This window comes from Carassius carassius, chromosome 9, assembly GCF_963082965.1.
Source record: "Carassius carassius chromosome 9, fCarCar2.1, whole genome shotgun sequence".
Taxonomy (NCBI): domain Eukaryota; kingdom Metazoa; phylum Chordata; class Actinopteri; order Cypriniformes; family Cyprinidae; genus Carassius; species Carassius carassius.
Window position 1 is genome coordinate 20,697,598 of NC_081763.1, and position 26,374 is coordinate 20,723,971.

General features: G+C 37.8%; 2 protein-coding genes across 4 annotated transcripts in view; both read left to right on the forward strand.

The window, feature by feature from the left end:
• itga3a (integrin, alpha 3a) overlaps nt 1–7,154 on the forward strand; it is a 31,042-nt gene extending 23,888 nt beyond the window's left edge. The window contains exons 20-26 of one of the 3 annotated variants that reach the window (XM_059558347.1): nt 394–570; nt 1,701–1,820; nt 1,987–2,100; nt 3,363–3,458; nt 3,626–3,751; nt 4,487–4,644; nt 5,338–5,467. In XM_059558347.1, the coding sequence (XP_059414330.1) occupies nt 394–570; nt 1,701–1,820; nt 1,987–2,100; nt 3,363–3,458; nt 3,626–3,751; nt 4,487–4,597 (744 nt within the window). In that variant the 3' untranslated portion in view covers nt 4,598–4,644; nt 5,338–5,467. Of the gene's footprint in view, nt 1–393; nt 571–1,700; nt 1,821–1,986; nt 2,101–3,362; nt 3,459–3,625; nt 3,752–4,486; nt 4,645–5,337 lie in introns of all 3 variants that reach the window. The other 2 variants (XM_059558346.1, XM_059558345.1) reach the window with 2 other exon arrangements.
• Nucleotides 7,155–7,579: 425 nt separating this feature from the next.
• The window catches only part of LOC132149259 (carbonic anhydrase-related protein 10-like), a 33,173-nt gene continuing 14,378 nt past the window's right edge, over nt 7,580–26,374 (forward strand). Inside the window, exons 1-3 of the mRNA XM_059558348.1 lie at nt 7,580–7,980; nt 10,195–10,269; nt 24,821–24,963. Of these exons, the coding sequence (XP_059414331.1) occupies nt 7,923–7,980; nt 10,195–10,269; nt 24,821–24,963 (276 nt within the window). The 5' untranslated portion in view covers nt 7,580–7,922. The remainder of the gene's footprint in view (nt 7,981–10,194; nt 10,270–24,820; nt 24,964–26,374) is intronic.

The window sequence follows — 26,374 nt, forward strand, 5'->3', positions numbered from 1 at the left end:
AAATCTGAAACGCTGAATCCAATCAAACACAAAACAAAATCCTAAAAGAAGGTCATCAAGATAACATACGAACAAAGGCTAAAAGATAGATTGTTTATACGCAATTTTTCAGTAGCAAGTTGTTGTGTGGTTCGACGGCTTAAATAAAGTAAACTTAGCCATCAATAAAGAGTAAGTAGACTGTACGAAAATGTACAAATGAGATTGTATGTTTATGAGAAAATTGTAAATTGCGACGAGCCCTAAGTGTGATACCTGTGCTTGTCCTAGATGTGGTGTGATGCGACCCCTTTTTTAAAAACCTTAAACAAGTTATTTACTAGATAGATCCAATAGACACAATCAGTTTACAATTACTCAAAGTAATAACTTGTTTTATTCCTTTGTCTTCAGGTGGCTCTTTCTGGAAAACCTCTGGGAAATCTGGGGTATCTGGAAGTGGTCTTTCAGTGGCCTTATGCTGTGGCTAATCAGAAATGGCTGCTTTATCTGTCACAGATTGAGATGGCAGGAACCTCCAAGCAATTCTGTGTCCCTGAAAATAACGTCGTAAACCCCCGTAATTTCACTGTAAGTGATTGGTTGTATGATTGTCACTGATTGTTTTTCTGCAGTACGGTGTTGATGAGCGAGCAATTTAGCACAATCCAGCCTTTGAATCCTGGAGAGAAGCGGCAGAAGAAATCATGCTGGGACTGGGACCTCCTCCTTTCCCAGAACTATATTACCCACAGCTCGCACTGCAATCTCACTCAATGTACAAATCCGAGTGGGAATTATTTCAGAAAAAGTCCATCTCCTAATGTGTAACAGGGCGGTTCGGAGACTATCTATCTCTCTGTGCTTATAAATCAGTGTGACATGTGCTTAGGAGGTCTAGATGCTCTACAAATAAATCCAAGAACTCCAGAGAGGATTAACGAAGACAGAAACATAATAAAATCGAAATATTCTCATTCAAGGTGATTTATGCTTATTAATATGACATAGAATTCCGTAATGTGGTGGAACGTAATCTAATAGAGCGCTACAGGAATGACGTATCTCGGAAGTTAGTATCTACCTGGTTATTGTATTAGAAAATAAGCTCTGTGACCAACAAACGTTTATGATCCTTACATATTTTGTTCACCATGATAATCTTTGCAAATGAACACAACTTTAAATAATTATGAAGGGAAAATACAACCACCAGAAATTAAAAGCGAAGGTTACAGACGAACTGCAAAACATCACTGAGCTTCCAGAAGTCTTTATATAAAAAGAGAACATTTTCCCTCAAAATTTCAGTTAGAATAGCGCAATTATAAACATGACAAGGCTGTGAAAGCAGATTAGTGAGTAGATGAGTTTTTCTGTTCAGTGTGATGATATTTAATGTGCTCAGCAACCTCCGTAATTCAATTTAGCCACTTAGTCAAGTTGCATAAAAGCTTAAAAAAATTACAAGGTGGTATTACTGATGTATTTTATGTTGTATAATGAAACAAAAATACCTTGTGCTTTTGTTAACCGCTGACATTATTTCAGGCTTTTAATAAAAATCACATCGACTTCGGAAACCAAGGATTGGTCCTAAAATGCTTACTCGTTTTCAGGTTTTGGCTTGCAAAAACACGAAATCCCTGCAGTATTTTATTGCTAGCACTTAATATAATGTGCTTGTTAATGTGATAGATGTGTTACCTTCTGTGGATTAGGTGTCAGAGCGCAAGACAAGAAGGAGGAAAAGAGACGAGGACTCCTCTATGTCTGAACAGACTGAACCGCAGACCCTCCCGAACCCACGGGCCGTCCAGAGGAAACCGTCTGCCAACCTGGTGAGCATATCTGTCTCCCTCAACCATTGTTTTGTTGCTAGGCAACTGGATGATACTGGCATGTCTCCTCTGATACTTTGCATGATGTAGTATGCAACAGAGACTTGACAAAGACAAAATTAAGAATGTTTTGGCTGTCACTGCTTATTGTCTCTCTCAATGTCAGAACTGTGTCATGGGAAGTGCCCTTTGTCAGACATTCAGCTGCCCCTTGCTTGGCATGAACACCTCGGCCAATCTCACTGTCAGAGCACGAGTATGGAACAGCACAATGCTTGAGGTCAGAGCTCCATTTTCATTTGAAACTCCACATCCTCTTCTTATTACCGCAGGCTTGTTGCATGCCAGACTCTCAAGGATAAATTCCACACTTGCTTTGTGACATTTTTCGAGTTTATGAGGGTTTAGTGGTTTAGGTTTTGTTACTACCAGGTGCAGTCCTTCACAATATGTTATATACTTTAGGTTAACGTTGATACAGTGGCACCAAAAACTATTTGGAGACTTGAGACACACTTAAAACTGGCGTTAGAAACAAAGGGGCATCTGCAAACATATGATGCTTTTGTAAGCTATTATTTTTAACTGGTCCCAGTGTGGTTTTTAATGGATGTCGTATTGCCTCAAGTATTTCTTCACATTAACTATGGAAATGTTCCACTAACTTTGAACACAGTATAATAATATATCTAAAAACTTTTTTTTTTGTGAAATGTTTTGTATAATGTTTAATATGTATATTTTATTTCCATCATTTATATTTTGCATTTATGACATGTAGACATTTCTAACTGTGGGTTCTTCCAAATATTTTTGGGAGCCAGTGTATGTGGAAATTAAAATTGTAATCTAATTTGTGAAATATATTAAGAATGTTAAATGGCTTATTACATAAAATTAGCTACACTTTTATATTTGTCAGCATTTGCTGTATAGGTCTGTGTTTCACTAAACACAGGAAATCATAGGCCCAAAGACTACATAAACTATCGGTACCACTGGTCTCTTCGAGCTGCTTAGGGAGGCCACAGTACTTTTGAGAACGTAGCTCTGTAAGGGTTTTCAGTCTGTTCCTGGAGTCTCATCATTACCAATACTCCACATTTTGGATGTCTTCCATATTTAACCCAGCTGAATTAACTCATCAGCTGATTAGTGGAGTACTCCATATCCTGAGCAGACTGTGTCCAATATAATCTTTAATGGATCATTTTACAGACTCTCTCGTTCAGCAAAATGAACTAATCTACATTTATGTTGATTTGTTCGAGTTAAAATTCCTCATACACATTCACATACACAGTCTTTTATCATATTGTGAATTAGATAATCATAATAATTAAATACAATTATGTGAAGCACGGATGATTAGCTCACCTCCAAAGTCTTTCGTTCATGTGCCACATGACAGATGCCATGAATGAATCGTTCATTAATGACCCACCATCACTAGTCCAACAAAGGAAGCATCCTAAATGTGCAGTGCTGTACACAATACTCTGAAGTTCAGAAAATAAAATTGTTGCAGCTCTCTTTTTACAGGACTACAATGGTGCAAGAGTACTTGTGTTTGGTAGTGCCACACTGAGTCTAAAAACAGAAAAATCAACCATCAAGATGAGCAATTACACCCGTGAGGTACAAACTCAACATCTCCGAGTTTCCTCTTCTGTCTGGAACTCTTTCTTGCATACATTTAACATAAGTGAGGGAAAATCAAATAATTATTAAAATGAGGCAATTTCCTGTATATGATTTTTTGTGCATTAGAGATTAATGACAGTAAACTTCTTTTCTGTGTTTAGTTTACAGTAGCTATAGACCCTGCAGAGGCAGAAGAGCTTCAGTATGAAATGCCTCTGTGGATAATCATCGTGTCCGTGTTGGCAGGAGTGATTCTGCTGGGTCTGATTGTCATTTTACTGTGGAAGGTGAGGATCCTTTTGTACTTCAGTGCTGCACACTTTCTTTTTGTTCACACATCTGCGTGTTATTCTCGATGGAATGACACAAACAACGGCTTTATTTTATCACATTATGCTTTGACACCATAAACAAAGTGTTAAGTTTGTTTTTTTACCTCCACCTTGAGAGAAACAACACATACTGCTACACATTTTAAAAAATCTTTTTCTGTGAAGCAACATTTGACAGATTCATGATGGCACTTTGGTGCCTGTAAACTTACTGATCATAACCATAAATTATGTTAACTGATAGAAGGTTAAAATACCTTCCTACGACATTAAAATAGTAGGCCACATAATAAATTATAGGTAATTATCTTAGCTTTTACAATAGCAGTTGAACACATATTGACAGTGAACGGTGTTGCACACACAAACCATCACATGACACTAAAATTATGCTGTAAGCATGAATTAAATAACAAAAAAATCGATCATAATATCCCAAATTACATATCATTGTAAATCGTAAATATGTTTCCCAAAACACTTTTTACAGTATTTTGCAGTCAAAAAAAAAAATGTTTTTATGTTTTATGGTGTTGATAGATGCTGCACATATATATCATATATCTTGAATATATCACACATATATAAAAACATTTGTAGCAGAAGAGCAGCTGATTCAGGTCTAGATCATTTCTTCCAGCCATGCCTTATGTTTTGTTTGATTGCTCATATCTGAATCCTGTTCCCCAGTGTGGTTTCTTCAAGAGGGCCAACACCAGGGAGCTTTATGAGGCCAAGGCCCAGAAAGCAGAAATGAAAACTCAGCCATCTGAAAATGACCGCCTTACAGAGGAGGACTGAGATTCGCTGGCCTTTGTGGGCCTCTGACACAAATAGCGAATTCGTAGGTGCCACAGCCAACAGCTCTCTAGCTAAAACGCTTGGCTTAATTAACAATAATGTATTCCATGCAAGCTCCGCTAATACTGTCTTTCCTCTTCCCTTTTGAGACACAACCCTTGCCTCGTCTGTTTCGACTCTCATCATTGCTCTCAAAAACACTAGAGGGTTTTTTCCCCCCCTGAAACAAATTGATATGTGAAGCTCTTTGTTATGTCCTCAGGCTTGTGATGCTGTTATCTTGAAGATAGAATGATGTTTTAAAACATCAACTGTAGTATACTGCTTTAATCCAACTTAAAGCAAGACTAATAACTTTCTCTGCATTACCATGTTCTTTTCTTTTTGGCAGTTTGAGAGCTTGCTTTCAACTGAGGCAACAAACGCCTTCTGATCACATCTTCTCTTACAGAGATAACAAGCTTTCTTTTCCCCTTCACAATCTGCAGCTGAATTTAGAATACATTTTAACACGCTTGCTCTATCTCTTAATAATTTGCTCTCTTTATTATTTCACTTGAATTTAAGGAATGCTTTTTAATGTTCATCTTGTAATCTCATAAAATAATTTCAGTTGAAGCTCTCAGATTTCTCAAAGCTTCTCTGAATACATGCTGCTTACCTTGTCACTATAATAATCCTGGTAAGATAATGTGGTAGGATGCTTGCTCACAGCTCTCTTTTTAAATTTTTTTTTACAGAGTGGCTTTTTTAAGCAGGCTGCCTACTTCCGGACTATGTCAAAATACAGAGGCGTGAAGATTTGTAAGAAGGAACAGTACCAGGTAAACCAGGGCTTTTTGATTGTGGACACCACAAACAATAAGAAACACTGGATTGCAAGCTGGACCGAAAAGACACAGTACTACTGATGAAAGCACTCTTCAGCTGTCTCTCTTAGACAGTGGAATAGACTTTACAGACGTTTATGTCTGAATCAACGCAACTCTACCTGATTTTATTGAACTTCTGGATATCAGGTATAATTAAACACGTTCATTCAAAACTGTCATGAACTGATTATACAGACGATTTTAGATTACATACTGTATTGATGTTTATTGTTTTACAGTTTTTCAACTGAATATATGTATTGTGTATGTTGACGGGTTCAACAATAAGGATTTTTCCTTCTGGCTCAGTAGTTCATATTTGTGCTTAGCCTGCCAGCATTTTCACTGTCACCCACCACAAAGTAATGATCCGTTTTTATATTTATGCTCTTGAAAATGAATGTTCTTTATTGGCATCTGTGGTTCATCCATGGAATCTTCCCAATGCACACAATGTTCTTCGTGGTGGAAAAAGGTTATTTAGATTTTTTCTTTAGGTTCTCTGGGGAAGCCAAAATAGTTTTTCTGTGAAAGCAGCAAAAAAGTATATTGTAACCTTTATTTTTAAGAGAATTGCAATGTGTTTTTACTGTATATTTGCTAGAAATATTTTTTTTTATTGAATGTTACTTTTGATTTTTTTATTCATTAAAAGGATTTTATTAAAATTGCAAGAAGACAACATGCAACAAGCTGGAAATTACACAGCTAGAATACTGTTATTTATTTCTGCTGAACAACAATGGATTATACTGAGGGAAAAAACAATGGTTTAGAAACAAGTTTCACTCAGAGATTTCAGACATTTTACAATTAAGTACAGAGAAATGGCAAGTGACACATTGAGTTAAACATGAAATTTTAAAGTACAAAGACTAAAATAGTATTTTGTCGTAAGGTGTACTCTAGTAGTCCTGTTTTATTTACAACTTTGTAAAATCATTTTCATTTATTGGCATGTATAGTTTTAAACACATTTTGATTCTCTCAAGATTATCTTTCTTTTTTTAATTTAACCAAACCTTTATTTGTTAGCCAACTAGAATGTAGTATACAACCAAACGCTTAAGTGTGAAAAGCATGAAAATGGATGTACAAAATCAGTGATTGAAATTCTAAAATCAGTGTAAAATTGTTCTCCACTTTTCTAATGGGTCATCCTTGTTGTTGAGCTCTTTATGTTTGATTTTCTTTCTTTCTCCTTCATCTGTGTGAGGATTTGTATGCCATGTGCCCTAACTGAAAATAGCACTACATTTTCTCTAACAATTTTCCAATAGTGCTAAAATCTGTTGCCCAGTCGTGACTCACTATTTCATCTCTCTCATTCGGTTCTTGCTTTATATATTTGTATCTTGCATCAGGTCATGTTCATGTGGTACACTGATGGATTTCAAAGGATAAAAAAGCAACATATGAATGTGAATTGTTCAACGCAGTACAGTAAACAGATATGCACACAAATAGGCCTACTTCTGCCTATGCGATTGGGATAGTACCAGATTTCAAATTCAGCCTTTTTTTTTAGCTCAACTCTGAGGTGCTGTTGCATATGACGTGAACATGCGTGTATGTCTCATGCCCTGATTATTTTTAGTTAATTTTTTATATCTTGTTAGTCAAGTTTAGATCTTGTGGGGGATTATATCCGTTGTAAATGTGACGATTAAATTTGTCTAAATGTGTCCAAGTGTTTTAAGCTGTCATGATTTTGTTGATTTATATTTGTATTTAAAATGTTTTATAAACTAAGTGGATGTAGTTTCCATGTGTAAAAGTCATGTGCTACCTGTAAATCTACGCAGCTGAAGGCTGTGTATCAAAGCGTGCATTAATTAGCTCTCAAAGCAGCATTAGTAAATAAATAAATAAAGTGATAGCTTAATAAAAGACAATGATTGCTTGCTTTTTCCTAAATGCGCACTCGTGTTACTATTTTGTAAATTATTAAATTTAACAGGAATGCGATGATTTATAATCCCATTAATCCTCGCACCAGCAGGAAAGTAATTGCATTAGAGTTTGAATAGATGTCAAAACTAACCGCATTCTCAAGCGAGCGTCACGGGAGCGCGAGCCCCGCCTGCAGGGGGATTAGCACGCGCTAAACCTCAGATCAGCGCGCTCTGTCAGGTAACGCCGCAAACAGCATCCGCGACTAACCTAACGGCACAAACGAGGATAAATAAAGGTGTTGGTTTGGTCTAATTAGGGTTTCGACAGGTCGGTGTCTGGACTTGCAAGTTTCTACGCTGTGAACTGTCGAGTGGTTTTTCGTTGGGTTAATTTCAGAGTGGGTTAATCTGCGCGGTGGGTCGCGTCTTTTAGAGAGGACGATGTTCATCATATTTGAGAGTGACGGGAGCGCGCGAGTCAGCGTCGCTCGCAAGGAATGACGCTTCAGACTTTGACCAAGTGTTATCAAGTTAATTACCTGATGGACTAAATGAAGAATGCCGCACGTTTGGGAGTTCATACTGATTCTCAACATTAATGTCGTCTTTGTAGAAGGTAAACTGTTCACATGTGAAAACTCTCTCAAGACGCTTAAGATGTTTAACTGCTGACAGCTCTGTTAATATAGCTGCGTTTTCATTAATACTGGCATTGGCTATGCATAATACATCCAAAGCTAAAGAGGAGAACTGAATATGCAATTTTAAAGTGATAGCCTGATTCATCTTTTGCTGATAAAACAATGCCGGATATTTACTGTATGAATGTATTGTTAACTGACTGACTAGTCTTATCAGGTTTAAGCTGGCTTTGGTCTCCCAGCCTAATCAAGATAGTCTTCTGTTGGTCTAACCAATCTGAAAAGTACTCAGAACCCATCTGAAACCAGTCTATTGAACCGTTTGACCAGACTGGGAGAACCAGCCTGCTAGTTTAGGCTGGGTTTAGCTGGTGTGCTTTTTTTTTTCTGCAGCAGATTGGTCTTCTCAAAAATTAAAAGATTTTGAATGTAACAGCAGGGATTTGGAGTGGGCAAAAAAAAAAAATCCCATAAATTTAATTTCCTGCATAGCTGTGAGGTTTTCTTGCATGCCTTACTAAAAAAAACACCGGTTTTGAGAAAAGAATATCCAGGGATTAGATATTGTCTATATCCAATAGGAAGAGAATATTGTCTAAATCCAGATTAAGATAGTTTGCAGGTCTTTAGTGTGGTTTAATATGGTTTTCCAGCCTGGTCATGCTGGTTTTCAGGTGGTCCACACGATCTACCATCCTATTCAGGTAAAAAGTGGTCTGAAACAGGGAGACCAAGAAACCATCTTAGTCTGGATTCAGTTAGTTCTCAATTCCTTTCATCTTTGGTCATTCTTTTCTCAAATAACCATTCTGTAATGAGTACAAACTTATTATAGTAATATTGCGCATGAGAAAGTGCATTTTATTACTAAAAAGTATAAAAGAAAATTGCATGAAAAAGGCAAAGGAAAGCATAACGAGTATAACAATTGATGTTAAGAGGTTGTCAGTGAGTCATACACCTCAGAGTAAAGCTCATCTGGAGTCCGTGAGGTTCTTCTGCACTATTGAAGTACCCAGTTTGTTTTTGGCAGTCCAGAGTTTGACGTCATCATTTCTCTGGGGGATGGGCATCTATAACACAAGTAAGATCTTCAAAGAGCTGGATATGTGCAAGAAGGGTTTCCACAGAAAAGCTTGTAATATATTTGAAAGGAAGTTGACATGTGATCCGAGGTCAGGCTAGTACAAAGGGGACGATGGCTGTGAAGAGAGGAAAAAAAATCAAGATACCTGGTTAAATGTGTGAGGTTTATTTTCCTCATTCCAGCCAATAATATCAAAGTGATTCATGTGTGTCAAAAACATGCAGTGTAAAATAATATACGAGCCCTTTTATGTTTGGCTCCATATCGCACAGGGAGCAGCCACACACAACAGGGAGGATATAGCGTCTCTGCTGGTAGCGGGGCTCCATTCGAGTGTCAGCATTTTGTGAATCTTCAAGTGTATGAATCTTGGCACCTGCACTTACAGCAAATCCGTGGCTCTAGATGCTTCTAGCTACTGCAGACTGTAGCCGCAGAAATAGCAGCTTCTTACCATTCACATAAGTGAAAGTGCACAAGCCTCTTATATCTCAGATACAGATGTCGATAAATTGGGGTGGAAGCAAATTGGGCTCCAGTCCTCCGCCCCGTTCATGATGGGCACATCAAAGCGACCTGGCTTGAGAGTAGAGCCGTGGTGTGGTGTACTAAAGAGCAGCCCTGAGTGCTTGACTTGGCAGTGGATATGATGCAAGCCGCAGCCTGAAGCCAGAGGGAGAGAGGTGAGGGGAATAGTGATGTGAGATAACAGAGTGAATTCAGAATGCTGGAGTCTGCTGCCTCTGTGACCTACTTTCCTGCACCACCGACAAGGCCCAGAGCAGAGCATCCAGGATGCATCTGTCGTCATCAAACAAATGTGACTTTTTTTTTTTTTTTTTTTTACGTGCACTTTAGCAGTGCTAGGCAAATATTGACTTTATAAATTTGCATGCTGTTGCTTTTTTTGTATATTTTTTTTTTCATGCATCAAGTTTTGCCTGACAAAGACTTTTTAAATATGTCTTGAAGCAGACAACTTCATCTTCTCATTTGACAGCAGAAACGTCTCTCCGCAGGGAGCTGGGGTCTATTACAGGTGTGACTGTATTTTTCAGAGAGCTGTGGGTGAGTGATGTGTGAATCTCTTCTTTTCCCGCAGCACAGCCAGTGTCATCAAAGCTACACGATGGTTGGTGGGCATACAAAGATGTTGTCCAGGGGAGCTTTATACCAGGTAAGCCTTTCAAAAAAGAAAAGAAAACAGTGCGAGCGTATGCAGAATGTGTCTTGTCAAGATTCATGCTGCGAAGACTCCCAAGCTATGCACCAATCAACACTTTATTCGCAAAGGCTTTGTGTGTTGACATATAGCACATGAAGCTCCTGGGTGCCAGTGAATATTTTATTCTGTTTGATTCACATGTTTAATGTACGTATGCGGTGTGAAGGAGGTGGATTTTATACTAATCAGGGTGAAAAGTTATTCAACAGTACTTTGCACATGCCGCATCATAATTTAAAGCTTAAGTGTGGAGTTTATAGTGCTAACATTTCAACACAAGATTAGTTGGCCTGATACATTTAAGGTTGCTAAAACATGCAAGATAGAGGTTATTTTAAAGGTGAACTCTATATAGCCTATAATGTGTAATTTTCCCCCTCCACTATCATCACCGAACAGGATTGTGTCAAATATGAGTTAGTACTGTTAGTACTTTTATTCAGCAAGGATGCATCAAATTCTTCAAAAGTGGCAGTAAAAACATTTATAATGTTAGACAAATTCTATTTTAAATACATTTGAAATTTTTTCTTTAACAAATAATTTACATCACCGTTTCCAAAACCTATAAAGCAGCACAACTGTTTTCAACATTCATGATCATAATCTTTTTTTTATTGAGCAGCGAATCAGCATATTATAATGAACTCTGAAGGATCATGTGACTGAAGACTGGAGTAATGATGCTGAACATTCAGCTTTGTCATCACAGGAATTTTCTTTTTTTATATACATGTATAATAGTTGTTTTGAATTATAATAATTTCACAATTTTACTGTTTTTACTGTATTGTTGATTAAATAAATATAGTGGGTATAGAAAAGAATCAATCCCTTTTCTGTTGCTTTGCATGTTTTGTCACCCACATTTTGTTGCTTTGCAGCCTGAAATAAAGAGGGACACTGTTTTTGTTTTATCCGGCTGTATTTACTCGGTGCAACTTTAGGTTTAACAGTTTTACCTTAAATGTACAGTTTAATACCATAATTTTACAGATATAATATTAATATACCAACTTATTGAAGTATTGAAATCTGTTTTGTACCTTTGTAATACACTGTTAACCACAAAAGCAGGTGGTGATGAGAAAGTCACGTGATGAAACAAAGCCCATCACAAGCAGCTTTTAAATAATAATATACATAGAAGGTCCACGGTCTCATTCACACAAGCACTAAACACCATCATGGTGAGACTCATTAAACTGAAATATGCAATTAACATTAATTTAACAACATTGTATGTAACATACAACCCTAATAAACATAACAGATAAGAAAAAAATAAGAAGAAACATATTTATTTCAAAGAAAAAACATCAAATTCAAACAAAATTTGAAATGCAACGCAGAGAATTCTGGGAACGTCAGTTTACGGTTTTTCCAGGTAAATTTTACAAGAAATTACTGTTAACCTGTCACGCTGTCTGGTCTCTGTTTCCCTGAGTCTCCACTAGTGGTCTCACTTCCCCATAGGCACCTCACCGTAGGCACTGCAATTCCCACAAAGCCTTGTCCCTTCATCACAGTAATTGCACTCCTGTTAATTGCACTCAGGTGTCTTCACATGATAGTCATTACCCTGCCTATATTAACCAGTCTTTTCTGTTTGTCTTCATGGAGTTCTTTCATTCCGTCACCCAGTTTCCTCGCCTTCCGAGTTTCCTGTTCCAATTCCTGTTCCTATCCCTAGTGTTTGTTTGTTTGGATTGATTTCTGGTTTTGACCCCTGCTTGTTGGATGCTGATTTGGATTACCCATCAAATACCACACTGCATTTGGATCTTTCGTCTCCTGCCTTTCCCTGGGTCTCCGATCGTAACAGAAGGACTCCATCAATGTCGAGATCCAGCGGTGTGGGACTTCATTCCCGTTCCCCAGCCAGTATGGTGGAGTGGAGGGCGAAATATTTAAAATTAACCACCCTCCGCCAAGAGGGCAATGAGGTGGGTGCCATGGCACATGTGTTCTGGACCTTGGCGGAGGGTATGGGATATAATGAGGTGGCCTCATCATCGGTCTGGATGAACCGGTACCTCGCATGGAAATGGAACAGTTGGACGCGTTTGGGTTCTGGGAATTCATTACCACTGCCCAAGATGACAGCCACAGTTCACCCTCCAGAGTCGAGTCAGGTTCCCGTTGACCCTCCAGAGTCGAGTCAGGTTCCCGTTGACCCTCCAGAGTCAGGTCAAGTCACCGTTGACCCTACAGAGTCAGGTCAAGTCACCGTTGACCCTCCAGAGTCAGGGCTGGTCACCGTTGACCCTCCAGAGTCAGGGCTAGTCACCGTTTACACTCCAGAGTCAGGGCAAGTCACCATTGATATTCATGGACAAAGGCACCTCACCATTGATCTTCATGAGCAGAGTCAAGTCACCAATGATCTTCATGAGCAGAGTCAAGTCACCAATGATCTTCATGAGCAGAGTCAAGTCACCAATGATCTTCATGAGCAGAGTCAAGTCACCATTGATATTCATGGGCAAGGCAAGTCACCATTGATATTCATGGACAAGGGCACCTCACCATTGATCTTCATGGGCAAGGGCAAGTCACCAATGATCTTCATGGGCACAGTCCAGTCACCAGTGTTCTTCATGGGCAAAGGCAAGTCATCATTGATCTTCATGAATAAATGCAAGTCACCAATGATCTTAATGAGCAGAGTCAGGTCACCAATGATCTTCATGAGCCGAGTCAAGTCACCATTGATCTTTCTGAGTCCAGTCTAAACACCACGGAATTACCAGAGTCTCCCCACGTCTCTGCTGAACTACCAGAGCCTCTCCGCGTCTCTGCTGAACTACCAGAGCCTCCCCACGTCTCTGCTGAACTACCAGAGCCTCTCCTCGTCTCGGCTGAACTACCAGAGCCTCTCCTCGTTTCTGCAGAACTTCCAGAGCCTCGTCATGTCTCAGCCGAACTCTCTGAGTGCTCGACCGATCCTGTCGTGGCCACGGAGGCCACCCTTAACTTGTTCATGTTCTCTGTTTCAGACTTGTCTAACCAGAATTGCTCACCTGTGTCATCGATCCCACTGTGGTGGTCTTCTGCGCCGCCGGGTGGGCTTCTGTCTCGACCGCACAGATATGGTGGTCTTCTGCGCCGCCCTGGTGGGCTTCTGTCTCGACCGCACAGATGTGGTGGTCTTCTGCGCCGCCTTGGTGGGCTTCTGTCTTGACCGCATGGATGTGGTGGCCTTTGCACAGCCCGGGTGGGCTTCTGTCTCGACCGCATGGATGTGGTGGTCTTCTATGCCGCCCGGGTGGGCTTCTGTCTTGACCGCACGGATGTGGTGGTCTTCTGCGCCGCCCGGGTGGGCTTCTGTCTCGACCACACGGAAGTGGTGGTCTGCGCCGCCCTGGTGGGCTTCTGTCTGGACCACACGGATGTGGTGGTCTTCTGCGCCGCCCGGGTGGGCTTCTGTCTCGACCACACGGAAGTGGTGGTCTGCGCCGCCCGGGTGGGCTTCTGTCTGGACCACACGGATGTGGTGGTCTTCTGCGCCGCCTTGGTGGGCTTCTCTCTCGACCGCATGGATGTGGTGGTCTTCTGCGCGGCCCGGGTGGGCTTCTGTCTCGACCGCACGGATGTGGTGGTCTTCTGCGCCGCCCTGGTGGGCCTCTGTTTCGACCGCACGGATGTGGTGGTCTTCTGCCCCGCCCTGGGGGGCTTCTGTCTCAACCGCATGGCTCCAATTCCACCTTGCTCCTCTCTGGATTCCTGCCCTGTAGGTTCAGGCCTGGGACACTGAACGTTATGTCCTTCCTTGACTTGTGTGTTGTTGTTGTTTTGTTTTTTGTTTTTGCTCTTCTCTCTGTTTCCATCTATGGACCTGGCCCTCTGTCCCTCCCTCTGAACCTCCGCCGGTCCACCTCCCTCCTGGGCTCCTTGTTTTTGTTTTTTGCACTTCTTGTCTCTGTTTCCCCATTTTACCTGGGGAAACCGAGTTTCCTGTTCCAGTTCCTGTTCCTATCCCTAGTGTTTGTTTGTTTGGATTGATTTCTGGTTTTGACCACTGCTTGTTGGATGCTGATTTGGATTACCCATTAAAAACACACTGCATTTGGATCTCTCATCTCCTGCGTTTCCCTGGGTCTCCGATCGTAACATAACCATTTAACAAGTTTGTACTGTAGCATTTTCACAGTTTTTCACAGTTTTTTTTCACATTTTTACAGTGTTTTTAAAGTTAAATTCACAGTCATTTTTTATCGTGAAGAATTTGATGTTATTTTTGCCCCATCCATTTTTCCTTCTATCCTGACAAGAGTTTCAGTCCCTGCTGCAGAGAAACACCCCCATAGCAGGACATTACCACCTGCATGCTTTACTGCAGGAATGGGGTTATTTAGATGGTGAGCTGTATTGGATTTCTGCCAGACATATTGTTTGGTCTTGAGGAAAAATAATGTAATTATTGTCTAATCTGTTTTGGCTAGTGGTCGACCAATATTGTTTTTTTGAAAGCCGATGCCATTTTCTTGGAAAGCAGATATATGTATATATGTGTGTGTATTATTTTAATTTTTCAAATATAAATTTTAAATCATTTGACAATGGGTTAAAAAAATAAATGTGTGAAATAAACATACTTTAGATTACAAAGTATTTTTAACTAATAAATAAATATTTAATAGAAATATAATTAAAAAGGAGGTAAACACTGTAACTAACAGGGCACTCGGTATTCTGGGAAGTTTTTGTGCATTGGAAATCATATTTTTCAAATAAAGCCAGGGTAACACTCATTTTACATACAGCACACAGAAAAAATGACATGAATATGACGGTGGGCAAATGCATAAAGTGCTGCATATTTTGAAATGACGAGTTTAAATTTTAAAGCATTAAATTCACAAGGACTGACCATCATGCAGAAAACACTCTATCATGCAGGATACAAATGCACACTTTACAAGATCTCACAGCTGGATTTCGAAGTTTGAAAGGTTTGTGATATTAAATGTTCATTACCATTCAAAGATTTGTTTAAATTATATAAATGTAGCATTTGGACCAATCTGACACACAACTAGTAGTTACGTTTAAAAGAACAGGCCTCTGGTTCCATAGCAACCATAGGCACACTATCTGATAACACTACGTTTATGACGCCCAGGAAAGTGGCTAAGCAACGCTCAACTCAAGTCTCTAAAAAAACAGACACATAATGCACATAAAAAGGGACTCCTCTCTAATTCATAGAAACAAGTTTCTTTGAATTAATTCACATAAACTTTAGGGTATTGTGTATGCTGTTTTTGTATATTGTGTATTGTATATTTTTTTATACATGTTTATGATGGATCACTAGTTAACATAACTTCATCTATATGAGGTTTGGTATCTATGAGTTTGTATTTTCTTGATCTAAATGAGAGTGTATATTATATGTTGATGCCTATGCAACACATTATTTTTATAAGAATCTTAAAGATTTTTCTGTTGAACCCCCCCAATCTAATTTCGTATGCAAGACACCATACTAGGAAAAAAAGAGTTGTAAAACTGCCCTCCAAAAGATACCATTCCTCATTGGCTCACTCAAATCCTGAGGGTGTGACATCATCCCCCTATATAGATCACTGATCATCATAGCTTCATGTCTTTATTTCTCATCTCTTTAATGCTTGAGTTTTAACCCTTTTACCTATGGCCACTGTATGCGTGTGTGTGTGTGTGTGTGTGTGTGTGTTAGACAAGTTTAAGTGTTTATGTAATTAATAAAGTCTTACTTGTATCACACTTGAGGTTGTTCATTGTTTGCTCATAACTGAAGTCCCTAATCATGCAGATTTTTGCTACATGCTCGGAGTAGTATTGTACAGTAAGAAAGTTATTTTCCTTAAACAGGAAAGTAACATTCTTAGAAGTGACAGACAGTTGACACTGCGAGGTCAAGTAAATACTTACAGCGGATCTAAATATTTATAATTACTCATAACTACTTATGATTGATTATTCATATTTCCCCCTTGAGCTAATTCGTTACATAAATGTATATTTGCTTAAATCTGACGGCAAACAAGAAAGTTTGATAATGTTTGCCTTTCTATTACTAATAATATAAATGCAATCGTTACAAAACTTTTTGTATACATCAATTCCTTTGTTTAACCATTCTATCTGATTATTAGACAGACTTTTGTATTAGACAACTGTTAACGATGACAGTGAACAATAGGGAGAATGTGAGCACTGTTTGCTCAGGCGCTGCCTTTCTCAACATTGTCAAAATAAAAGTCCGGCGTGCAGACATCGGCCAAGCAGAAAAACTTTTCGGCCGATGCCAGTATTTCAAAAATGGGCTGATATCGGTTTTGCAAAAGCTCAGTGGTAACTGTATGTGGCCTGTCTTGAGGAGTGGCTTTTTTTCTTTCAGCCCTCCCATACAAGCCACATTTGTGGAGAATTTGTGATATTGTTGTCAAATGCACACAATGACCAGTCTTTGTCATAAATTCCTGCAACTGCTTCAGAGTTGCTGTAGGCCTCTTGGTCACCTCTGACCAGTTGCCTCCTGGTTCTTTCATCCTGTTTGGAGCAACGACTTGATCAGGAAGGGTCTGTGTTGTAGCAAATACCTTCCAGTTCTTAATAATAGACTTTGCTGTGCTTCTAGGCATTGATAAATCATTTTAATTATTTTTGTATCCATCTCTTTCCTTGTGCCTGTCCACAACTTTATCCGGAGATCTCTTTACAGTGTCTTGCCACCCATAGTTGATTGTTTGCTTCAGTTGCAATGACTGAAATGATTCATGAAAGCACTTTTTAGGCTGAGCTGACCAAAATTCTGATGCTAAATCTGTAGAATTATGCAGGGTGGCTTTAAAATGGTCGTGAACCCCCCGTTTCAGCACTGGTTTGTTCTCACCACAGTTTTGAAAAATGCTTAAAAACTGGTCGTTGTGCGCAGCGGAGCTGAGGAGGAGGAAGAGGAGAGAAAGACTAAGATAACACATACAGCTTCAAATTCATAAAGTTTCATTTTGCTCCCACTGAGTTAAAAACTAATAAATCAGCCTGATCTCACAATCAAAACGTACATATTTAGACGTAAATTAAAACTGTCCAATACGCATGTGCCTTTACGTATTTACAGTGTCATTTACGTATTATCTGGACGTAATTACAGGTTCGATACGTATCGAAATTTACGTAAAAACAACCTCAAATACGTACAGATAGAACGTGTTCTCTGACCAGTCAGTTATCCATAGAAATTTGCTCATGAAGCTGCTTTTCATTGCGTATAGGATTAATTTTTTTAAATATTTATGTATATTTTCCCTTTTTATAATTTTTTTTTTGATAAATGTAAGATCCCTATACCTCACCCGAACCTACCCATTTTATACAGAATGTTAAAAGAATAAAACATAATAAAACACAATTTTAGTAAAAATATAACATTAAAACGTTATTTTGAGCCACTAACGTTAATCTTACGCCTACCCCTAAACCTACCCATAACCATTTCTTAAAACTGCATAACGTTACTGTTATAAATAAACAAATAACAGACAAACAAACATAATGTTAATCATTTATTTTTTGCGAAAAAATATCAAAAGTGGTACCAAAAGTAGTTCAAATGATAATGAGTTCCAGTCGCAGTCCTCTCAGGAGGTAATAGTTTTTATAGGGTACAGAGCAGAATTTAATTTATTAATCCGTGAAATTATGAATCTGTCTTCTCTCCGTGAAGGCGCAATGGCGCAGTAGCAGTACTGCTGATTTCAAATGTCTATCAACTGAAACACGACATGTCGCAATCTGTGACGAATTATGTGTGAACCAATGAGAGTTCGATATTAGTGCCGTAAACCATGTCGTAACGTTCCTGTGGCGCACTAGCGCTATTTTCAAATTCGAATCATAACGAGCGCGGGCTGTGACTGTGACGGACGCTGTTGCTGAGAATGAAGATGAAGATCGATTGATATGGATATGTTCCTAGCAAACATCTGGATTCTAAAGATATGGAGAACAGCAAACAAATAAAATGGATGTGATTTTTAGTTTTATGCTGTGCTTTTGTGTATCTATGGTTTGCAGCATGCACAGAAATGTTATTTCCTATTAAGTAACTTAGATGAGTAAACTGCTTTCAATAAATTCAATAAAAACATTTATTGATATGACAATTAAATACAACAGATTTAAATCATTAAAGCCACGATTTTAATATTAATACATGGGAATTCATATAAATTCACACTTTACGTTCGATTATTTACGTTTTTTTAGCTGCTAAAACGTAAGTATTTGTACGTTTTACTGCTATAAATACGTTTTTATGTGCATGAAAACGTAAGTAAATGTACGTGTGGTAAAACCACATTTAACGTAAAAATACACACGTATTCTCATGAGATCACGTTGAATAAATGCACAGCCATTTGCACTCTGCAACGAAAACATATATGAACGCGCTGTTGCACCCCTGAGATCTTTTAAGGCTTATTCTGTGGTGTTTATATAGGCCTTTTGATGGGTTGTCTCAGAGATGTAAAAACAGTGTTTCGCATTGAATGGCGTTTTTGCTGAACTCTTATTACACAGCAAAAACAAACACTTCTTCAATCCATGAATGTTTCTCTCAGTTAATCAACGCAATGTCATCTCACAGTCTGAATTGTCTGTCATAGTAAATCAACACATGCTGTTGTGAATAATTAAGCAACGCGTCTTCTTATAGGATAAGAACACGCAGTCTCATTATTAATTTAATAGACACTGACACATAATCGATGTACTATAGTCCATGGCCACGTCAAAAAATTGTGACGTCAACACAATATAGATTTTAAACCCATAAGATGAAAATAGCGCAAAAAAAGCTTAAAATTTTACCAATTTTCTCCAACAGATAAAATTATCGGATGCTAACATTGTCTTCTATGATGTGTAACACAAACACCTCTACTAAAATCTCAGAAAAAGTAGTCTGGGGTTTCATGACCCTTAAAAAATGGTAAAATGTAATAATCGAATTAGCCGAAATATTTAATAACTGAACATGCAAGAGTAGGACACTAGAATGGTGGATGAATGTATTCTCCCCATATCTTGTTCTGCGGGCGCAGATCCCGTGTGGGCCTGGTTATAGCTTGATCTATTTTTACAGCTTGTGGTCTCAACTGATTAATGCTTACTATTGCAGTAGAGGTCTGAGAAACTTTATGAGTTTTATTCGAAGTACTTCATTATGTAGTCAGTCAAAGTAATGTATGTAGGCAGCAAAGGAGCCCTTTGAACACTGACAAGGACCATAATGTTAATTTCCTTTTAGTATGCTTAAAAGCTTTTAATAAAGAAGATATCTGTAGAGGACAGAACCATACAATTTCTACTTATTCATGAGGAATGGTCTTTATATTTCCAAAAAGAAATGCTTAATCTAGTTACAAGGACACAGCATGTAGTGCAGCATCAATCTGAGTTGTAGGGGATATCAAGTAAGCCCTATAGCAACTCATAAATATATGCATTGCACATAAATTTACCTCTTCATTAAGTGTTCTGCTAGTGAGAAAAAGTCTCTGAATTTATGTTGCTTAAATGTCCTTGAGACTTAAAAAGGACTGTGAAAGGAAGAAGATGTGAAAGCATTCAAATAAGAAACGTCATCCCTTTCCCAGATCATGTCTGGGTTCATTTCAAGACATTCCTCACAAGAAAATTATTCTTTTGCTTGTCCACATGGCTTGAGAACACTAAAGGCAATGGTTTAGTAGTAATCCTTTAAACTTTAGTGTTTGCCTGAAGTGCTTGTGACGTGTTCACTTGTCAAAGAATATATCAGTTATTGTTAAATCTGATTTTACCGTAATATATGAGGCATAGGACAGATGAAGTGTGGAATTTCTGCACCAACAAATGAAACTGAAAAAATAATGTTTTCTCAACATGTTTTCTGGCCACTCCACTGTCTTCCATTGGTCATAAACAGCTGGCCCCATTCTCAAACTGTTGTCTTTGGTTCTGCCACTGATGCAGTTGCATTGATGTGGTTGCTTAATAAACAAACAAACCAATATTTTGAAAGCACCACAGAGACACTATGTTTACACTTTTCAGTTTGGAGAATCAGCCTGACAAATTGGCTTCCTTATAGATGTCTCTGCATATTAAGCTGCAATAGGAGTTTAATTACACACATCAGTTTCAAGTATGAAGTGCATTAATGATTGATTCATCATACTTACAACAGGAATAAAATGTAACTCTCTGATCATGCCAGCCACTCGAATTAAATGCTTTAAGAGACTAACTTAAGTTTAGGAAGAAGAACCCATTTTCATTTCATAATTTTGTCTTATCAGTTGAATGTGATGCTCCAAAAAGTCTCACACTAGACATGCATAGGCTATTTTCAGTCATGGACTTCAATTCACTCCGGTGAGAGATTCACTTTTCTTTAATGTGTGCATATTCATGAATGAATATTTCTGTCCTGTTTTTGGCATGCGCTCATTATAATGCTTACATAGCTATGGCAGGAAGTTTCTACATTGTTAATTGCAAGAGAGCATCTCTTCTGTTCTCCTGAGGGTTTCACTGAAGCTGCTACATAATCTATTTTTTTAATTCATGTTGAAAACTTGTCTCACTTGCAATAAAAACACATTATAATTCATAAAATCAGAGACATTATTTAGGGTCAGTAAGTTTTGCTTTATAAAATTAATACTTTTATTCAGCATGGTTGAATTGCATTAATCAAAAGTTACAGTAAAAACATTCTATTCATCAAATAAACCAAAAAAAAAAAATCTTTGTTTCTACAAATATATTAAGCAGCACAGCTGTTATTGGCATTGATTATAGTAAGAAATGTTTCTTGAGCAGCATATTAGCATATTAGAATAATTTCTGAAGATCATGTGACACTGAAGACTGGAAGAATGATGCTTAACATTCAGCAGTGCATCACAGTAATTAATGACTTTTTTAAATATGAGAACTCTTTTTTTATCACAATATTATGGTTTTTACTGTTTTGGATCAGATAAATGGTGAGCCTAAGAGACTTCTTTCTAAACATCAACAAAGTAGAGTGCATTTTCACATTTAAAAAATAAGCAATAATTAAGTGCTGGTCTGACGTTTCAGGTGACTGCATTTATGTGGTACTATTAGCGAAACTGAAGTAGCAATTGTCCATTATACTGTGATTTAAATGTATATGTTCAGCTATAGGGGATAAACAAACATCTGGAAAACTGCACTGTTGAATAAATTCTCAGATGCAGAAATGTGTAAAGCCAAGAGAATAAGTAAAAAGTAAATATTTGTAGCATTAAAATGAAAGTGTTACTTCCATATGTAAGACTTTATGCAACTTTCAGTATGATGTAACAGCAATGCTCAGCCTTGCACTGTACTGTACGCTGTTTAGTTTATGTATTTGTCCCATCATACCTAAAAAGCACTTTGAGAGAGTTCTCATTAATGTATTGAACCCAAAGCCAAATCTGGCACAGATCCCTGATGATGAGGGTGCCATCTGTCTACTACTCATCAACTGCTACGGCAAAATCATTAAATCACTCTAGATGGGAGCTCAAAATACTCTGCAGACCTTAACAATGGATTCAGAGAGATTTAAGCTAAAAATACAAACAGACTCAAGACCTCAAACATACAGTAAACTCAGGTTGCCGTTACTGCTTCTTTTTTTTTAATGTTGGTTGCATGATTTGTTATATTGTGATTTATTCTTGATTCTCTTTAAAGCAACTGTATTTTTATTTTTTTTTACCTCTAAATTATAATGGTACCCTGATTGCTAAAGGTGAATGGCTTTTATTTCTTTCCTATGCATTCCCCAGATGTATTATCTGGGAGTATGTTAGTTTGGTGAACATGTAAAAATCCGCTGAAAGGGCTGAAATTGTTTTATGTCAGCAGCAAATACACATATACAGCTATCCACTGAAATGTACATATTTATAGTAGTGAATTGCACTTAATTGTAGGGGGCTCTGAAGTTGCAAAAATTAACAAAACTACATGCAGTTGGTTTAAAAACAAAAACATAATATATTGGTACTATATCGTTATTGACCAGTACCTGATATTTTTAAATTATCAGTATCTCATACTGGATATATAATGCCAATATTGGCTTGGATTTAAATGTTTGTGCCTAATTTCTTTATTTTTCTGTTTAAATGCATTTAATGGCATCTAACGCTTACTTTAAAGTTAATTTCTAAAAACACTGATATTTAATAACACTTAAGTCTCAAAGTGAATATTTTTTTTTTAAGAATGTGCATTTTAATGTCGGGATGCCGAAATTCACTTTTAGCATTTATACCAATACATTTTAGTTTTTAATGGTGTTTTTATTTTATTTTATTTTTTAAGACAAAATGTTCCATATTTCTGTATTTAACCTTTATTTCTGGTGTAGCACAGTGGGTGCAAGTTGCAAGAAAAATAAAATCAAAATCTTGAGGAACAGTGCCACAACAGGACAACGCAATAATAGATCAAATTCACCTGCTAATTTATTTCTTGACTCATTACTTAAATGTTAAAATTTACTATACTGCCCTACAAAGCAAAAAGGCAGTAACTACGCAGAGTGCAGAACTGAGAAAAATTACTTAAAAGTTATCCTGTCATGCAGCCTAAGTAGTTACTGTACAAACAACTACAATTTTTCTCCAAAACGACACACATTTCAGATAAGATGTTTTGTCACATAACAAAGGATGCCTTGAATGTCATGAAAATGACAATAACTAATTTTTGACCAAAAATGCAGTTACTGCCTTTTTGCTTTGTAGGGCAGTATATTATACCTAATTCTAAAATTATGTCCATTTATCAGCTTATCGAATAACCCAAGATTTTAATATCGGTGGATCAGAGAAGGTGAAAATTCATTTGCCTTTTCAGTGTTTTTGGTTAAAAAAAATATGTTCATAATTACGTTTTTTTTAAATCTTTTCCATCCAAGATGATAGCTAGTGTCTGACAATCTTTAGGATTTGCTATCTTACATTTTGAATTATAGGCTGAGAGAGCCTACTTTTAAAGAGCACAAATGTCTTACTCATTCCTTTCTCGGTTTTATAAGCAGTTGCATATTCTGTCTGTCCTTGACATTTAAAAAAAAAAAGCACAGAGTGAGACATTTGAGAAGGGAAAAAATAAAAAAATAAAGACCAACTCGACGTAATGAGCTCAGTGACTGTTAGGATGCCATACTAAAGCAGCGTTACAGGTTGGATCACGGGTTTGGAAATAATCATTTATTTAGGTCACTGTATAAAGAGATGCTGAAAATAAATACAAATACAGAAAAAATTACCTTCATGAATTCAAAGGAAAAGAGCTTATGTTATTCCACAGCTTCCTCTTATTGCCTAATCTTTGTATCTAATGTGTTTTCGCTCTCTCTAACTTAATATGGTAAAACATCAAGTAGCCCAGTCCAGTTTCACTTCTACAAAACTGGACATGATGAGAGGAGAATCAGGCCAGGAGATCACTTGTTCACATGGATAAATCTGTTTATAAACTCAGCCTTTGTGGACTAAAGGTGATCTTCTTTACATTGAAGCATCCGAGCTCTTGATGTTCTAATGAGTTTGATTTGGCCAGAGTGGAGGTCAGGGTCACAGTATCATCTTCTCTCGCGCTGCTGTCACACACTCAAGCTCACACTAGATTCATTCTGTTAAAGGGGTATCTCACCCTGAAGTCGGTGAAAACTCATGTTGTTCCAAACACGTATGACTGTTATAGTTTGAGAGATGAGAGATGTCATTTGATGTTTTTTTTTTCTTCTTTTCTCAATAAAGTTGAATTCAGTGTTTGTCTTCCAACATTTTACAAAACTTTTAGTGTTTCACAAAAGAAAGGGAGTTATACAGGTTTGACGTTAATGACAGGAACTTCCCAGGTGTTGGGCTCTTCCCTTGATCTGTCATGTTTAATTTAAATATGATAAATGAGATTTGAGGTTCAGTGCACTGATAAAAGTCATTGCAATCAGCAATAATGTTGTTCACTGTTGTAGGACTGTAAAACATCTGCGAGAATAAATTAATCATATAAGGTCAAGTATGTCCTTTGGCTGTGTGGCTAATGTGACTAATTCCATCTGTGTTTCTTTTTTTCGTGAGTTTGTTTTTGCGAAGCGAATCACATTAACATGCAGTTCTTCCATTGATGCACGATGATGACCTCATTTTGAAATGAGAACCCGTCACTGCGCCTGGTAATTAAGTGTTAAAATTGATTGCTAGTCAAAAGGTTGTCTTAAAGAAAGTCAACTACTAGATCCAAACTCAAAAATAACAGCACACCATGGATGCGGCTAACAGAGGAAATCTGGGATGAGCAATTTGAGATAATCCAAATATATCCCCCGCCAATCTGATCATGACCCATTACAAAACGGTGAACACAACAGTCTACATTTGAAAACAAAAGCTAATACTCTGAACTTTTTATGTTTGTATTTCGCTAGTGCCATCTTTCTGGGGACTAGTTAACACTGCCTGGAACCTGTGCACGATTGGGAAGAGACAGTCGCCAGTCAACATCGAAACCAGTCGAATGATTTTTGACCCCTTCCTCAATCCTCTACGTCTCAATGCAGGGCAACGGAAGGTAAGTACTGGAAAGGGTAAAGCTCTTTATTGAACTTTCTTAAAATATCACAGGCACTGTGATTGACAGTTGCATCATAATCCTTTTTATTTTATCTGTTTTAAGTCATAAAATAACTATATTTTACATTATTCGAACTGGTAGAAGATGGACAGCCACACATTGTTCACTTTAGACCACTGTCCCATAATTCACTAGGATTTTGACAAGATCGGGTCACACAGCATAACCCCAGCTTAATGGTCCATTTGTCAAATCTAATGCTATTGTACATGGCTATTGTTTAGACAGCTAGTTTGCTTTTGTCGCTGAGTCTTAATTCATTGGATGACTTTTTAATACAGCTCTAATGGCCAATGAAGCGGATCCTCAATTATTTTTGCCAAGCACAACAGTGAAGCTTTTCCAAATTAAGCCTTTGAAGATGGCTAATGCTCCACGACTGTTAGTTTGTTACAGCAGTGCTGTAATGAGATCGCTATTTCTTCCCGGGCGCAAAATTGCTTACCATTTGCTTTCGATAAGGTGCACCTGCAGTCAGTGTGCAGATTAGTGTGACTAAACTCATTTACCAGACACAAATCCAGTGTTTGATTATTGATGGTAGGTGTACATTAGATATTGCTCTGACATCTAAAGGGATTCAGCAGTTGTTGTCATACAGATCTTGAGGGCTAAGGGGGATTCATTCCACAGAATGATTGGGAAAGGAAAGAGTTAATTCCACATTTAACATCCTGTTTTATGATTTAATGCTGCTGTGCATCTGCTGGGGGAGATTAGGCAGGCTCACCATCTGTGCTGACAGGGGCTGTCAGTGAACAATTCTCCAGTGGAGCTCCAAGAGGTCGTGGTTATGGATGATATACCATAGTTCATCTTCGCTCAATAATACATTAGTACCCTAGACTTAGTCAGAAGGCTGAAATAAAAGTGCACTGCTGTTTTCCTCTGGAGGTTTTTCTGCTCTTATTTCAAGAGACCCAATTACATTTATGTATGCATTGCTCCTTTGAGCTTGCTCTGTGGGGAATTGCATGTTATTCCTAGAGAAAATTCCATTGCAGACCTAAATGTTCTCCATGAATTCAAGTCCGTTTGATTGGATACCAGAGGGCTGTTAAAAAATGGAATTTATGCACGGAAACTCCAGGCTATAATGGAAAAGTGTATGGTCTCTTTTAGATGGACTAGCTATATGCAAGCGTTCATTTATTCATTCTTAAATTACTGAATTCAAATATCAAATGTACTTGTTCTTTCTCACATTTCTTGAGTTCAGGTAATTGTGAGATATAGGTTAAAATATGAAAAAAATTATATTGTGAATGGCAACTTTGAGGCACAGCTGTGAGATACAGTGTTGTTATTGTAAAATAAGGTATTAAAAGAGTTTTCGCCGTCTGAAGGA